Source organism: Nestor notabilis, unplaced genomic scaffold (assembly GCF_000696875.1).
Source record: "Nestor notabilis isolate BGI_N333 unplaced genomic scaffold, ASM69687v1 scaffold8055, whole genome shotgun sequence".
Classification (NCBI taxonomy): domain Eukaryota; kingdom Metazoa; phylum Chordata; class Aves; order Psittaciformes; family Psittacidae; genus Nestor; species Nestor notabilis.
In genome coordinates, this window is record NW_009927822.1 from 461 (window position 1) to 17,116 (window position 16,656).

The 16,656-nt window shown below is 41.8% G+C and overlaps 1 protein-coding gene across 1 annotated transcript; it reads left to right on the forward strand.

The window, feature by feature from the left end:
* Window positions 1–1,079: 1,079 nt before the first annotated feature.
* Window positions 1,080–16,329, forward strand: ACAT1 (acetyl-CoA acetyltransferase 1; the record flags this gene model as incomplete). Its single annotated transcript, XM_010014232.1, has 11 exons — window positions 1,080–1,144; window positions 4,373–4,490; window positions 5,424–5,519; window positions 5,976–6,076; window positions 9,080–9,223; window positions 11,044–11,194; window positions 11,735–11,830; window positions 13,010–13,123; window positions 13,519–13,583; window positions 14,547–14,704; window positions 15,961–16,329. Coding segments are annotated over 11 exons (1,229 nt in total), but the record flags the coding sequence as incomplete, so codon positions are not given.
* Window positions 16,330–16,656: the final 327 nt, after the last annotated feature.

Consider the following 16,656-nt stretch of genomic DNA (forward strand, 5'->3'; position numbering starts at 1 on the left):
TTACCCTTGAAAGTGCTGTTATTAAAGCCCTGGAGGGACAGGCTTCGTTATCAGGTAGAACTTTAGTTTAAAACTTCCTGCTGGTTGTTACAACCTGAGCTGGGGAGGGGGAAAAACTATAAATCCAAAACCAAACCAACCAAAAAAACCCCTCAAACAACTAATAGGAAAGCAGTAAGGAAAAAAATACATGTTTTGTTGGTGACAGGTTGTCAAATGAAGAGAGAAACAGACTAAATTCCTATATTGTGGACACAATGGCAGAAGGCATTCTTTGATGTATGTTGAATACATCAGAGATGTATTCTTTGGAGTTTTGTGGTGTCCTTAAGTAGTTATTTTTAATTAGTATTTAACTGTAATTCAGTAATGACCAGAAGTTTCCAGTGTACTGAAATGTTGTCTGAGGAAACGGCTAAGGAAGTGGTTTAAAGCACTAATTGAAAGATTATTCTGTTAACATATGTAACAATGCCTACAGATAGAGGTTTGTATCTTTACACTGCTTATTTAGATAGATCTAGTAACTGGTGCATTAGCCTGCTCAGTTGATTTTTTTTCTTGGTTTTATTATCATCTTTTGTTGCAGCATTCTGAGTTCATAGTCCTCATTTTTGTTCATGAAACACCAGTGGAATGAAGCCGTAGATGCAAACTGCTGCTGTTTAAAGAGCAGTGAAGTTACTGTTAGGAATGAATAAACCAAAGTCCAGAGAAGCAGACAGAGAGCCTAGTAAACTCTTTCAAGATAGCACCACTCGCTCCCTGGTCTAGACATGCGTTATATGAACTAGATGATCTTAAGGTCCTTTCCATCCCTAACTATTCTATGATTCTGTGATAACAGACTTGGCCAAAACGAATTGGGTTTTGTTTTTAGAGGAGTGCCTGTTTATTTTTCAGAAAATATTTTATCACAGATGTTATGGTAAGGCAACACTTTTTTAAAAGGCATGTTATGATTTTTAATTCAGTATTTTTTCCAGTGTTTCTTAGATATTATTCAAATAATGACTTCTATGAAAGTGGTGCATTACTGAAATGCTATGGCAGTGGCTTTCTTGGTATGAAATTCTGAGGACTTTCTTCTTTTCAGGCTTTGAGGTGCACGAGCCGTGGCTACGCGTCACAGCGTACTTTAAATGTAAGTACAAAGCATCTGGCGTACATTCTGACTGTAATGAATCACTGGTTTAAATTTGCTTCTTAATTAATGAAGGTTTTTTAAAAGTTATGACAAAAAGTCCATCTTGAAGCAACGTGACTTCAGTGTAATGCAACTATCTGCCTGTTCCTGGAAAACACAGCTGATGCCAGCTGATCCAGCTGAGGTTATTTGAATGTTGGCCTGGAACTTGCTGGTACAATGTAAAAGATGGGGACAAGTATGTTACTATCACTGAACTCAATCATGATGAAGAAGGGGTTACAGAAACAGCTCTTCTTAGTTTAAAACAGGTATAATTTGTCTGTCTTCTTTGCTTTTTTAGTATTTTTTTGTAGTTTTTCTTTCTTTGCCTGTCTTTAAATAAAGAACTCATGGTGAGACCCGGTAAAGCTTTGTGTCTGACTTCCACAGAAATCAGCACAGCTGGAGGTCTTCATTGCTGCTTCTAAATAGCTGTATGGGGCAGCCAGAGGTCAGAAATGTGCATCATCTTGCTGCCAGTTCCTTGTGCTGCTCTCACAGGGTTAGCAGGTAGACACGTTGATGTTAGCAGTAAAGCTAAGAGGCAAAATAAGAATCAGTCTGTTTTGCGGGGCTGCTAGGTATAGAGCTGAAGAGCTGAATGCCATACTATGTCTTGAACTACTGCTTATGCGGTATGCTGGGACCTGAGCTTTTGAAGATCTCCAAGGATGGAGACTCCACAACCTCCCTGGGCAACCTGTGTTCAGTCACAGTGAAATGGTCACGGGTAAGCTCCTGTGTGTCAGTTTGTGCCCATTGCCTCTGGTCCTGTCACTGGGCACCAGTGAAAAGAGCCTGGCTCCTGTCCCCTTTGCACCCTCCTTTCAGGTATCAATCAGTACGTGTGGATGAGGTGCCCCTGAGCTTTCTTTTCTCCAGACTGAACAGTCCCATCTCTCTCAACCTTTCCTTGTGTGATGGATGCTCCAGGCCCTTAATCATTGTGGCACTTGGTTGGACTCTCTCTAGTATGTCCAGGTCTCTCTCATACCTGGGAGCTGAGCACTGGGCACAGCACTCCAGGTGTAGCCTCACCAGGGCTGAGTAGAGGGGAAGGATCACCTCGTTTGACCTGCTGGCAATGCTTTGCCAGTCCAGGATGCCATTTGCCTTCTCTGCTGCATGGGCCCTTTGCTGCCTCATGGCCTTGCATGCATGTTCATGTGTCTACCAGGACCCCCAGGTCCTTTTCTTCCAAACTGCTTTCCAGCTGGGCAATTCCCAGCATATGTCAGTGCCTGGGGTTTCTCTTTCCTAGTGCAGGACTTTGCACTGCTCCTTGTTGAACTTCATGGGGTTCCTGTCAACCCATTTCTCCAGCCTGTTGAGGTCCCAATGGATGACAGCACAAGCTCCTTGTGTATTGGCCACTCTTTGCAGTTTGGTATCACCAGCAAACACTGCCTCATCATTCAGATCATTGATGAAGATGTTGAAGGATACTGGGGAGGGACTCTTCATTAGGGACTCTAGTGGTAGGACAAGGGGTAATGGCTTTAAATTTAAACAGGGGAACTTTAGGTTAGATATAAGGAAGAAGTTCTTCACAGTGAGGGTGGTGAGGCACTGGAATAGGTTGCCCAAGGAAGTTGTGAATGCTCCAGCCCTGGAGGTGTTCAAGGCCAGGCTGGACAGAGCCTTGGGCGCCATAGTTTAGTGTGTGGTGTCCCTGCTTATGGCAGGGGTGTTGGAACTAGGTGATCTTAAGGTCCTTTCCAACCCTAACTGTTCTATGATTCTATGAACAGGACTGGACCCAGGATTGACCCCTGGGGAACACCAGTAGTTACTGGCCTACAACTAGACTTTGTGTCATTGACCACCACCTCCTGGGCCCAGATGTTTGGCAGGCTTTCAGTCCACCTCACTGTCTGCTTATCCAGCCCATGCTTCATTAGCCTCTGTATGAGGATCTTATGGGAGACAGTGCTGAAAGCATTACTGTAGTGTAGGCAGACAATGTCCGCTGATCTTTTCCCATCTACCAAGCCAATCATTTCACTGTAGAAAGTTACTGGGTTGTTTGAGCGTGGCTTCGCCTTCCTGAATCCATGCTGATGACTCCTCATGATTTTCTTGGTCATGTTCCTGGAAATGGTTTCCAGCATTAGTTGTTTCATCACTTTCCTGTGGATCTAGGTGAGGCTGACTAGCCTGTAGTTCCCTGGACCTTCCTTTCTTGAAGGTCGGAGTGATGCTTGCTTCTCTCCAGTCCTCAGGCACTGCTCACAATTGCTGTGACCATTCCAAGATTATTGAGAGTGACCTTACAGTTTGCTTAAGTATTCTGCTTAAGTATTCCCTGACCTGATCTTCCAAGGGTACATGCTCCTTGCTCTAGCCTTCCCCCTGGTCTGTGGGGCTTGGGATTCCTGAAGGCCAGTCTTGCCAGATGAAGAAGGCATTCAGTACCTTAGCCTTTTCTATGTCCTGTGTCACCATGTCCCCTGCCCCATTCAGCAGCAGGCCCACCTTTTCCCTAGGCTTCCTTTTGCTTCCTAGATCCTTATGGAAGCACTTTTCATTGTCTTTGACATCTCTTACCAGATTCAATTCCAGTTCAGCTTTGACTTTCATAACTTTGTCCCTGCATGCTTGGAGAGTGTCTGCCAGGTTCCCTGTCCCTGGTTCCACCTTCTGTGTGCTTCGTTTTTGTGTATGAGTTCTTGTCATCCACGTAGCCCTCCTAGCATTTTCACCTGACTTACTTTTTGTTGGAATGCACTGCTCTTGAGCTTAGAGGAGTAATCCTTGAACATGAACCAGCTTTCTTTGCCCTCCCCCCACTTTGCTCCAGAGCCTTTGAGACTCTTGCAAGCATGATCTCTCTGAAGCTGAATGTCACACCAAGGACAACACCCCCCCCCCTTGTCTTCTCGGCCTGGCTTTCCTAAAAAGCCCATATCCCTGCATGGCAGCACTCCAGCCATGGGAGCCATACCGCCACAGCTCCATGATCCCAAGGGTGTAGTCCTGCAGCTGCACACCAATCTCCTTTTATTTATCCCTCTTGCTGCACATATGAATAAAGATTTATTTTAGTTCTCTGAAATACTTGCAGGATAAAAGCGAAGTTCTGACATCAATGAAAGAGTAAAAGTTGATATAGTTAAAAAACACTGGTACGTGTGTGCATATGTGAGAGACTCTGTGACTTTTATTCCATGCTTCTCCTCTTAGGAGGTGGTGATAGCAAGTGCTGTAAGGACACCGATTGGATCTTTCCAAGGATCTCTTTCATCACTGCCAGCCACTAAACTTGGTTCCATTGCAATTAAGGGAGCGATTGACAGAGCAGGTATATGTAAATATTTTTTCTGTGACAAAGAAGAGCTTAAGTGACTCAGAGCAGTATCAGTCTGTGTCTTAGCTTGCTTGGTAAACAGAAGGTCTTGGGTTTTCTGCTCCTGTGGTACTCTTAAGTCTTTATCCACAAATGATACTTGAAGCAGACTGTTGGGCTTTGTTTTAGTCTGAATTCAGTGCTGCTTCTCAGAGCAGAATATTGCTTAGGGATATCTGTGCTAATCCAAATCTGACTGAACATGCTGATTGTTTTTCTTGTGTGGTTTTTATGACACAACTAAGCTGATGCAGAGGCTACTTGTTGCTGAAATCAGTGGCCCTTCCTTTCCCTGCCCGTTTTTCCCAAGGGCACTTGTAGGACACCCTTGTGAGTCTATTGATGGATTCAAATTAGCAAAAACCCCTTTTTGGAGGAAAGGAGGGTTAATTTTCTATAAATTTGGCTTCCTGAAACCGCATATTACAGGGACTTGGGCACCAGCGTTGTTGCAAGAGATGCAGTGGGAGAGCAGGCCTGGTGGCAGCTACTTGTGGCCTTGGCTTGCCACTGTTAAACAAACAAACAGAACTGTTTCTTTACATTTAATCGTGGCAGGTAGAAAGTTTTCTGTATTTAACCATCCATGGCAACTGAACTTCTCAGGTGACTAGTGGGACTTGGAAGTGTTTGCTTTAGTTAGCTAACTGTAGCTTGTTCTCAGGATAACAAAGGAATTCTTTCCTGCAGGGTCACCAGTTTACCAGGGTTCATGAATATGAGGGTAGAGGTTTGGGATACACCCAACAGGGGCCTGAATATTGTTAGTACACAGGCTGGACATGGCATGTTTCATCAGTCTTTGGTAGAAAACTTCAGTGGGACGGTTGGTAGAAGGGAGCTACATCTTTGAAAAGAATCCTGGCTGGAAACAATTTTGTTTTCTAGGTATCCCTGCAGAAGAAGTGAAAGAAGCTTATATGGGTAATGTCTTGCAGGCTGGACAAGGACAAGCTCCAGCAAGACAAGCTGTCTTGGGTGCAGGTATTCATTCTCTTGATACTGGGTTTGAAGGTTTTCTGTCTCTCTGTAAATGGTGTCCCTTACTGAGCTACGAGTTAAAGCAGAGTTGTTCCCAGACTTTTGCCAGAACAGCCTGTTTATACCTGTTCAGTCTTGAATGCTTCTTAGAGGTGGGGATTGGGGTTTCAGGAGGAGGAGTAGTTCTGGAGTCGCTTCCCTGATCTTCTTTTTCTCTGATTCTTCACTTGCTTGCCCCCTTATGAGGAGTCTGTGTTGGAAGGGGAGAAACAAGATTCTTCAGGAAGGATAGGAACTAGGGGTGGGGGTAGGTGAATTGCTCTGGCAGGCTAAATAGTGCAAGCTGGACACCCTGGGCTTAGATAAAAATTGGTCCCACATGAAATATTGCTCAAATGCCAATAAGGTATTAGTCTACCCGTTAAATAATACAGTTGTTTGTACAACTTCTTTACTCAGGTCTGCCAATCTGCACTCCTACTACAACTATCAATAAGGTCTGTGCTTCAGGAATGAAATCAATCATGATGGCAGCACAAAGCCTGATGTGTGGGAGTCAGGTACGTGAATTCTAGTGCTGGTTTATGGAAGAAAACCACACAACTGATGTTGTAGATCCTGTCCTACTAATGAGAGTGATCTCTGATTTTTGGACTGTCTTTCAGCTTGGGGTAACAAAGCTAATCAGCCAGGCTTTGTTTTTTCTTATGCAAAACCTTAATTTTATAGTCATAACAAACCTAATCAGCCAGGCTTTGTTTTTCTTATGCAAAACCTTAATTTTATAGTCACTTAAGTGTGTTTTGGTTTAAAAAGGGGGAAAAAAAACCCCTAAAGTTAGGAAATTGTCAGGTGTATTTTTTGAGCTGAGCAGATAAAGTGGATTCTTTGGGGGGCTGGGGGATATTTACATCTTCTCCTATTGCCCTTTTCCCTCCTCAACCCCCAAAAAATAATTTTCAAGCTTCGTAGTTTGCAAAATTGAAGACATTTTATAGATTTAGTTTTTGCTGAAACACATTTAATCTTGACATTCAGACACTTCTAACACTTAAATAATTTCAATATACACATTAAAGCAGTGTTGTTTCTAATTACATTAAAGGTGTTTCAGGGTTTTTTTAATTGTTTTAGAAGACATGAAATCTATTATTGCTGCTTGAGCATTTTCACTGAAGAGCTTGATGGAAGAGAATTGCCCATCTCTGTCAGTTGTGTTCTAAGATTCTCAATACAATGGGGAAAATAGTCTCACTTAATGGGAGGGTGGCAGAATACACCATGTTCAGCAAAGCCATTAAGTGCTATGCAGCAAAGAGTGTGGGAGAAGTGTGAATGTGATGAAAGACATTGCAGTTTTATGTTTAATTCCATACTCAAAGCATCTTGGCAACATCGCCCCTTCCCTGAAGTGAAACTATTGTCAGTTCAGTATATATTTTTGGTTTACAGAGTAAGTGGTTTATAAGTGAGGAATGTACTTAATATTGAGTTTTGTTGTTGTTTAGAACAAAAGTAAAGTATTTAAGTTTTGTTGTCCCTTCTGTGAAAATAACAATATAGCTGAGTAAGCAGCTGCTTAGTGCTCTGGCCTCACTCTGTGGAGAACAGCCCTTTGTCCAGTGTCTGCTGAAGCTGGTAGGAGTCTTGTCACTGGACTTTGAACCAGCATGTCTGTGTAAACAGCTACATCTGTATTTAGTCATTTACATCCAATACCTTCTTGAGAGTGGGTGTGCATTTGGTGGGTTGGACAGGCCATGAGCTCTGAAGAGAACCAGCGTTTTCAGCTGAGCTGATCATATATGCTGTGATGCCAGTCTCAGCAAAAGCAGAGACTTGGCCAGGGATTACTCTCTTACAGCTATAAATTATGGGGGTATTTGTATTTGTTCACTTTTCCTGGCTGTGGACTGTAAGGTATCTGTGGTATGAAAGTCAGTGATGGTTCCCAGTGGCTTGAGTCAACGTACATCATCGTATAAACAATTGTATTAACTGTCTTACAACAGTATTAACTGTCTCCAAGTCTCTCACTTTATGGAATTGAAATGCGAAGGACTCTCGTTCCTCTGGTCTGTTGCTGCTTCCATATCTCAACTGCCTTTCCAGTTTGCCTCCAGCATTCTTTCTTTTCTTTATCACTTCATGTCACTGGATCTAGTTTATAATCTATTCTGAATGGGTTTTGGTCCCCACTATACAAAAAGATGTGGACAGGCTGGAGAGGGTCCAGATGAGGATGATCAAAGATGATCAAAGGACTGGGAAGCCTGTTGTGTGAGGAAAGGCTGAGACAACTAGGTTTGTTGAGCCTGGAGAAAAGAAGGCTCAGGGGAGACCTTATCACCATGTTCCAGAATTTAAAGGGTGGCTACAGAGACAATGGAGACCCACTTTTTACGAGTAGTCATATGGAAAAGACAAGGGATGATGGGTACAAGTTACTCCTGGGGATATTTTGGTTGGGCACAAGAGGAGATTTTTTCACAATGAGAACAATCAGCCACTGGAATCATCTCCCCAGGGAAGTGGTGGATTCCCCAACACTGGACGCTTTTAAGATTTGGCTGGACAGGGTGCTGGGACATCCAGTCTAGGTCATGCTTTGGCTAGAAGGGTTGGACCAGATGAGCTTTGAGGTCCCTTCATCATATTCTATGATTATTCCTCTGAGTCTCAACTTAAAAAAAAACCAAAACCCCACCCTCTCATCTTTCTCTTACTGCTGTTTTGATGTACAGTCTTTCTGAATTTATATTAACAATGCTGTTGAACTCCCAAAGACTCACACTGCTGCTTATTTTTCTTACATTTATCCATATTTCAAATATGCCATTAAACACAGCTGTGTCTGTTCTTCACATTCTGAGATCCTAATGATTTGGGGTATAGCCTGATGAAAAGTAGTTACTCTTAGGGTCCTTATAGCTTTGCCGTATGTAGGTTTTCTGTTTGTTTTGTCTCAGCTTGAAAAGTACACTGATTTATAAATGCCCATAATGATTCAGCTTAATTCAAGTTCAGTAATCTTTAGTTATGAATATCTGTTTTTCTGCTGGCCTTTTCAGATGATAAAACCATCTCTCATTACATAATAAGATGAAACAATATTACATAAAACTGCAGGTACTTGTAAATCTCTGTCCCTTCTTACTGGTCTCTTAGATTGCGACTGTTGCTTGTTCCATAGGGATATGCAGCTGCAAATAAAGAACAGAAGTGGGAAATCTATAGAAAAAGAAACTGCTTAAAGTAAAATTTATAATTCGATCTTGGAAGCTTTTGAAGTAAAAGTGCAAGACTCTGACATGGCTTTTGCAGCTTTCTAAAGCTGCATGCAAGACAAAAGTCCAGTTGTTCTGCCAGGGTGGGTTAACTGTCTTCAGCTGTTGCTCCTGCTGTTTGCTTTTTAAATGCATAAAGATTTTTTTCCTCTTTCTCTAAGACTTCTCAGAAATATGAAGCATCCATTTTTAAGGTTTTGCTAATATTTGTTCCTACAAGAAGTCATAGAGAACACACTGCATTATTGTTGATTTGAACTTGTTTCCTTTGAGCAGGATGTAATGGTTGCTGGTGGAATGGAGAGCATGTCTAATGTTCCCTATACAATGAGCAGAGGATCAACGCCTTATGGAGGAGTAAAGCTGGAAGACCTGATAGTAAAAGATGGGCTGACAGATGCTTATAACCATATCCATATGGTAAATATTCCTGTATACTACTGAAGTATCAACCATAGACCTGGTGCAGCTTAGAAGAGCTTTCTTATGATCATTATGAAACTGCTTCATTTAGCCAACCTAGAAATGAGGAATAACTTCATCAGAGAAGGAAAAAGTCTTCCATTTCCAGGCTTCCTGTAGGAACTGTGATGGAGGGGCTAGACAGAAGACATTGTGAGTTAATATTAATTTGTCCCTGATTGAAGTCTGAGTAGCCTAGAGCAGGGATTAAAACAAAAATAACCTGCTACTGATAGATTGCTGTTGTGCTGTCTGTGGGGGGTGGCAGTCAAGTTACTTGGTGTCTTTGAGGGTACGTACTCGGTATGGTTCAGGAGGCTCTCATCTTTTTTCCCTCCCCCAATATACATAGCTCATATCTTCTGTTGGAAGGTTTGGTTTGGCTGATAAGCTTACTCATCACATGGCAGCAACAGCAAGCTTAGGCTGGGTTTGGAAAACAAGTGATACGAAGGTAGTGAAGAATAAGCACCAGGGAAGAACAGTTTGAAAAGAGAATGACTACTTTCAGATCACGAGTATTTCTGACCTTTGCCTGTGGTAATTCACAAGTGTGGGACATTACTGACTATCTGTTAGTGTTCTTGCTGCTGTACAGGAAAACATGTCTTGGAGAATATTCTGCTGTAATCCATATATTTGATACAGACCTCACTGCTTCTGTGTGGGATGTATTTGTTTTGCAGTAGAGAGCACTGCCAGGGCTGTTGGTTGAAATCCATTCCCACATTTCAGCTAAAATAGGTTCTGATTGTGAGGATTTCTATAGGAATGCAAATAGTGGCTTTGCTCGTTCCTGTATGTGGGGAGAAACTCTAGGAGTTGGTTTGGATACACAGATTTTTAACAGATTGGGGCAGTATTTCAGGAGCTTTTGTCTTTACAGCAACTGCAGGTTGCTCAGAACACATTAACAGTCTGTGTGGGAATATTCAGGAAGGCCCATCCAGTGGCATTAGGAACTGACTGGTCTGTGTTTTGGCAATACACTAAGCTGCTGGTGCCATGATGACCTGAAATTCTGTAATAACTGCATAGAAGTGAACCTGCTTGTTTGAGGAATGTGGTACTAAAGGGTTTTGTGTTGATTCATTGAGTTTTCTACAGAAATGAAAGGTGGAACAAAACCTGTTGAAGAACAAATCCTTCAGGTTGACTAAATGAGTATCTTTCTTTTTTTTTTTTTTTTTTTTGTCACCAGGTATTTAGGCAGTGTTGGTAATGAATAATGATTGTGTAATTATCATTGTGCTTGACCTGCACATAACATTGATTGTTTCATTCTACTTACTTCATTCCAGTTAGTCGCCAAAAGGTATATGTACTTTTATTTGTACAGTTTCTAGAGTATAAGATCCTGAAGGCTGAGCAAGCCGTGTGTGCTGAGCTGTTCTCTTAACCTTTGGAATGGGCAAGCTAATAATGGAATGAAAACACCAGTAAGATGATGTAAACAGACTGTCCTGTGGCTGAACAAAGATCTTCAGCCTCTGAAGACATCAGCCCCAAGCACTTTACAACTTATTTTGCATGCAGTTTTTTAATTTGGAAAAATTGGATGGTTCCTTTATGGCTTTAATAATCTGGATCCAGAAAACATTTGTGAAATCTGAAAATTGTATTCCAAACCCAGAAGTTTGATTATAACTATAAATTAGGAGTGGACACTAGATATTAGTCCCATTCTGTTCAGGAAATCTGCTGGCTGAGGTTTTCAGTTACATTTCTACTTCCCATCTCCAGAAACACCAAACCTAACGTGCCTGGTTTTCTCCAAGGGCAACTGTGCTGAGAACACTGCAAAGAAGCTCACCATTTCACGAGAGGAACAGGACACTTACGCCATAGGCTCTTACACCAAGAGCAAAACCGCCTGGGATTCGGGAATACTGAAAAATGAAATCGTTCCTGTCACTGTTTCAAAAAAAGGTACCATGGGAAGGTGTGATAAGTGAATTGTGTCTCTCACCAAAAGCTGTAACATTGTGTTCAGTGCAAATTGTGGTGTTTAGACATGCAGATCCCAGGATTTTGGATTCTCTGTTATGCAGACGTTCTGGTGAGCTGCCGGCACTGACCTGTCATCTGGGTTTGGTTTCTTTATTGTTCTTTAGTGTTACATGCCAAATCTTCTTGCTCTTTTATGTAAGTAAGTGAAACACTGGCTACTGAATATAGCTAGTATGACGTGTGGACATCTGTGGTTTAATTTCCATATTAATTACCATAAAGATGTGTTTCTTGTCCCTTTCATTCAGCCATCAGGAATTATAAATGTATTTGCTGTGAATAAATTGGATTAAGGAATAATTTTTTCTTTCAGTTTTTGACATGCATTTTTACCTGTTTGTTTACATTTTTTAACTGAAATAGGTGGTTTAAATAAAGCAGTATTTAATCAAAGTACTGTGTTAGAATGTCTTAAGAATGGATTGTTCTATAAAATACTAAACCAAATCTGAATTTCAGGAAAGCCAGACATAGAAGTAAAAGAAGATGAAGAATACAAACGAGTTGATTTCAGTAAAGTTCCAAAGCTGAAAGCTGTTTTCCAAAAAGAAAACGGTAAATATTGTTAAATTAACTGCTTAATTCCCTACCAAGAGCAAGGATTCTTTCTTTACAGGGAAGAGTCCTGTCCACAGAGCTTGAATGCCCCACAGTAGTCCATTAGCCTTCAAACGTCTGAGATAACCAGCTGATGCTTCACAACAGCATCAACTGGTTTGGATTAAAAAGTGGTCTGAGAACCTCAAACCAGTGACAACCTCTGTTTTGGATATTCACTGTAAGATGACTGGAACAGATTGGTTTCAATGTAGCTATTGCCTCGGTCTCCACCAGGTGTAAGCTCTTGTTTCAGTGTGTAAGCTCTTGTTGCAGTGGGAGCTGGAGTGCCTGTACAGCGTTCTTAGAATGGTTTGTGTTAGAAGGGACTTTAAAGATGATGTAGTTCCAACCCCGCTGCCGTGGGCAGGGACATCTTCCTCTAGACCAGAAGTTTTCTTTCAAACGGTTGCTCCAAGCCCTGTCCAACCTGGCCTTGAACACTGTGAGGGATGGGGCAGCCACAGCTTCTCTGGGCACCCTGTGCCAGAGTCTCACCACCCACACCGGGAAGAACTTCTGCCTAAGATCTAATCTAAAACTATCCTTGTTCAACTTAAAGCCATTCCTCCTTGTCCTGTCACTGCATACCCTTGTAAAAGTACCTCTCCAGATTTCTTGTAGGCCCCCTTTAGATACTGAAAGACTGTTACAAGGTCTCTCTGGAGCCTTCTCTTCTCCAGGCTGAACAGGCCCAACTCTCTCAGCCCGTCTCCATAGGAGAGGTGCTCCAGCCCTCAGACCATCTTCATGGCCTTTCTCTGGACCAGCACCAGTTGCCTGGTACTTCCCTGTATCTGTAACCAATCAATCTGGCCAAATCAAAGTTGCCACTTGCTCACAACCCTTTCTGAGTTGTGTGAATTCAGTGTTAATGGCAGTAATGCAGCCAACATGGGAGGGATGATCCAAACCACCACCCAGATAAAGATACAAATAGATCTATTCATTTAATCAATATAAAAAACCCCAAAATCACTCATTTTTAGTCATTTTTAGTCAACTCAGTGCAACAGGTATCACCATATTGTCAAGACCTTATATTTTAGGGCCTAAGGTTAAAAAAGTTGTTAACAGAATATATGTAAGTTGTATCTCACTTTCCCCTCAGTTTAAACATTGCTTTACCTATTCCAGGAACAGTTACAGCTGCCAATGCCAGTACTCTGAATGATGGAGCAGCTGCTTTGGTGCTGATGACTACAGAGGCAGCCAAGAGACTGAATGTCAAACCACTGGCACGGGTAGTAGGTAAGAGTGTTCTTTTCCTGTCTTTGAGTACAGTCCTGGAAACAACTCCCATAGTTCACTGTCCCACTGGGAGTCCTGCTTGAGCAGTTACCTGACGTCCCTGTGACAGAACGAGTTAGCCCTTGGGCTGCATCTTCTCAGTAGAGCCCTGGCAATTTCAAGTGTTGCACCAGCAGCTCTTGACCATAAACAGAATTTCCTATATGGAATAACATTGAAAATCTGAAAATGTTACTATGTGGCTCACTTAACGCACTAAACTTTAGCTGTATCTATTTCTGGACCATTCTATTCAGAATTTTTCTATCATCTTAGCTGGGTTTGCTGCTTCCACAAGTAAAAATCATGTATGATAAAAACCAAAGGTCTTGAAACAGCTTTTGCCATTTTTCCAGCTTTTGCAGATGCTGCTGTTGATCCTATTGATTTCCCCATTGCACCTGCATATGCAGTTCCCAAGGTAGGAATAAAACTGAGGGGTTTCTGGAAACCAACAGACTTCCTTAGCACTGATCCTTGGCTCATCCCTGATCAGGACTAAAATGATTATTACAATGTAAATACAAAGAACACATGTTTTTCAGAGGCTCAAGGCTAGAATGCAGATCTCCAGAGTAATAAACTTCTCACACCTATTTTGAAAGAGAATGTTGCTTATTGCTCTCTACAACTACCTGAAAGGAGGTTGCAGGGAGATGGCTGGTCTCTTCTCCCAGGTAACAAGCAATAGGACAAGAGGTAACAGCCTCAAGCTGCGCCAGGGGAGGTTTAGACTGGATATTAGGAAAAATTTCTTCCCCAAAGGATGCTCTGGCATTAGAACAGGCTGCCCAGGGCAGAGGTGGAATCACCGTCCCTGAAAGTGTTCACACACTGTGTAGATGAGGCCCTCAGTGACATGGGTTAGTGGTGGACATGGCAGTGCTGGGGTAATGGTTGGACTCGATGATCTTAAAGGTATTTTCCAACCTGGTTGATTCGATGATTCTATAATTGTTTTATGCTGCTTTCACCAATTTTGGGCTTGTTTATACTTTTGAAGTTTTACAGCTACTATGGCTAAAACGGCAAAATAAATACAGTTGTACAAGTACAGCCAAGTACAAAAAGGAACTGAAGACAAGTGTGTGGTGTGAGGCAATACTGCTCCAGTTTAGACGCACTTTCTGTACCAGTGGTCTTGGGATGTGTGTGACAAAAACATATTCTTCCCATAAGGTCCTCCCCATTTCTTTTGTGAAAGCTCAAGTTTGTGCTTCAGTCTCTCAGTTTTGCTTTTTTCCATCTGACAAAGTTCTAACATGTGAACTTGAATCAGACTATGGGCAGCCTTAGTCACCCCCTTCAAAACTGACCCTGGTTACTTCTGTAATTGCCTTCCCAATTTTTTCATCGGAGTAATTATTTCTGTTATTATTTCTAGATTCTGAGTGAGACAGGCCTGAAAAAGGAAGACATTGCAATGTGGGAAATCAATGAAGCATTCAGCGTTGTGGTGCTGGCCAATATTAAAATGCTGGGTGTTGATCCACAAAAAGTAAACATGAATGGAGGTGCTGTCTCTCTTGGACATCCTATAGGGTAAGCAGAGTGAGCACTGGCTGTTATTTCACACAGAGGCACTGTTTTTTAGCCATACTGCTAACACACCTTCATTCTCAACTGTAATGGAAGTAGGAAAGGAAACAGAAATTGCCTATCAAGTATATAGTGACTTCACTCAGGCATTGAGTTTCAGAGTACCTTGAAAAGAGCACAAGCCCATTTTTCTCTTCACAGTTAGCTATCACCTACTTTTACAAGGATCTTGCTTGTTACCACAGCTGTGTGGATTTATGAAGTATTAAAACCAGATCTCCATTAACATGACAGAATAAACCATCAAGTAGTTAAGCTAATCAAATTTACAGGTAAACTTATGAAAACGGTGAAGGATATGGTACAGGGACCTGTGTTTTTCTTACCTGAGCACAGTGAAATTCCAGGTCTTGCCAAAGCATTTTTGGCAGTGACTCCAGAAGTCTCCAAGCACCTACTGCAGCAGATGGGGTGGTCTGGGGATGTTGGTGTGTCTTTTGTTTGAAGTTGCATTCTCTGGTTAGAGGAGTCACATCACCTGCTCTGTCCCCAGCAGCTGTAACTTACTCATGACTTGCCTTTATCCCATTAATCCTCCCTAAGAGTGATCATGCTCCACTGTCCAGGTCTGTGAGGAAACCTCTAACTAAACACAGGTATGAAGTAACTGTGTTGTACATCAGGAACACAGCAGGGAATACTTCATGGTTCATAAAATGCTCTGGCCATGGCATAATCCCACTGACACCTCCCCTGCAACATCAGCTCCTTCCGAGAAAGGAATATCTTTTTTTTCTGTCTTAAACATTAATTTCAGTCTAATGACGTAATTTAAATGTCTGATTTTTGCACATTAGGGGGTTTAAAGTAGCACGCTGCAGTATATCAAGTTATAAGCAAGGAAGAAACTGATGTTAATTGTTACTATGATTGGGTTTTGTGGTAGATTTATTACCTTCTTTGAAAGAGCTTTGCTACATGTAGATATACTTCATAATATATGGACTGATTTTAGAGGTGATTTCCTTTTTCAGAGGATGCTTTAGATAAACACAGTTTTTGTTTGTGTATGTGTCAGACTCTTTCTGGTACAGCTTGAGAAAAATAACCTGTGTTGCATCTGAATGTGGGTGAAAGGGGGTTTGTGTGTTTTTCCCCTCCAGTGCATCAGTTCTATGTTCTGCCAACTGTCCTGCAGGGTCAAATTAAAAATTTCCTTTAAATTAAGCTATATACTTTTTTTTTTCTCTTTTATTTAGCATGTCTGGAGCCAGACTCGTTGTTCACATGGCCCATGCGTTGAAACAAGGACAATATGGTCTTGCAGGAATTTGCAACGGCGGAGGAGGTGCTTCTGCAATTCTGATACAGAAGCTGTAGGCACAAACAGTGTCAGAAACAAAGCTGTAAATGCTCTCGAATCACAGCATGAGTGGTACCTGTCACACCTTATTCATAAGTAAGTGGATGAATTCCATAACTGCTTCTCTAAAATTTCTTAAGCTATCATTGATGCAGACAGCTGGGCTTTTACACTGAGGAAAAGTAATGTTTTTATACAGTACACATAAAAAATGTCCAATTATGATAATGTCTTGAGACCTGACAATAAAGAATGTTTGTTAACTGTGGCTCTCCGTCACTGACATATGGTTTCTCCAATGCCACTGAAAAGGAATTCTCTTGGTAACTCACCTAGTGCTGCTACTAGTATCTGCAGTTCTGTTGGTGCTTGGTTTTCTTAACTACTGAGTGATTTTCATGGAAAAAGTACTCAAGTACTTCTACTCAAGTACTTTGCTCAAGGGTTGGGTTTCTGCTGTTGTGTACCTTGAAGCCAGGTCAAATGGAAAAAGGAGCCCTGCTGTAGCACTCACCCTGGCTTGGGAGCAGCAACAAAGCAACTAGGAGAGATGGTATTGTAAATTATACATGCAAGTACTAATATGGCCTCA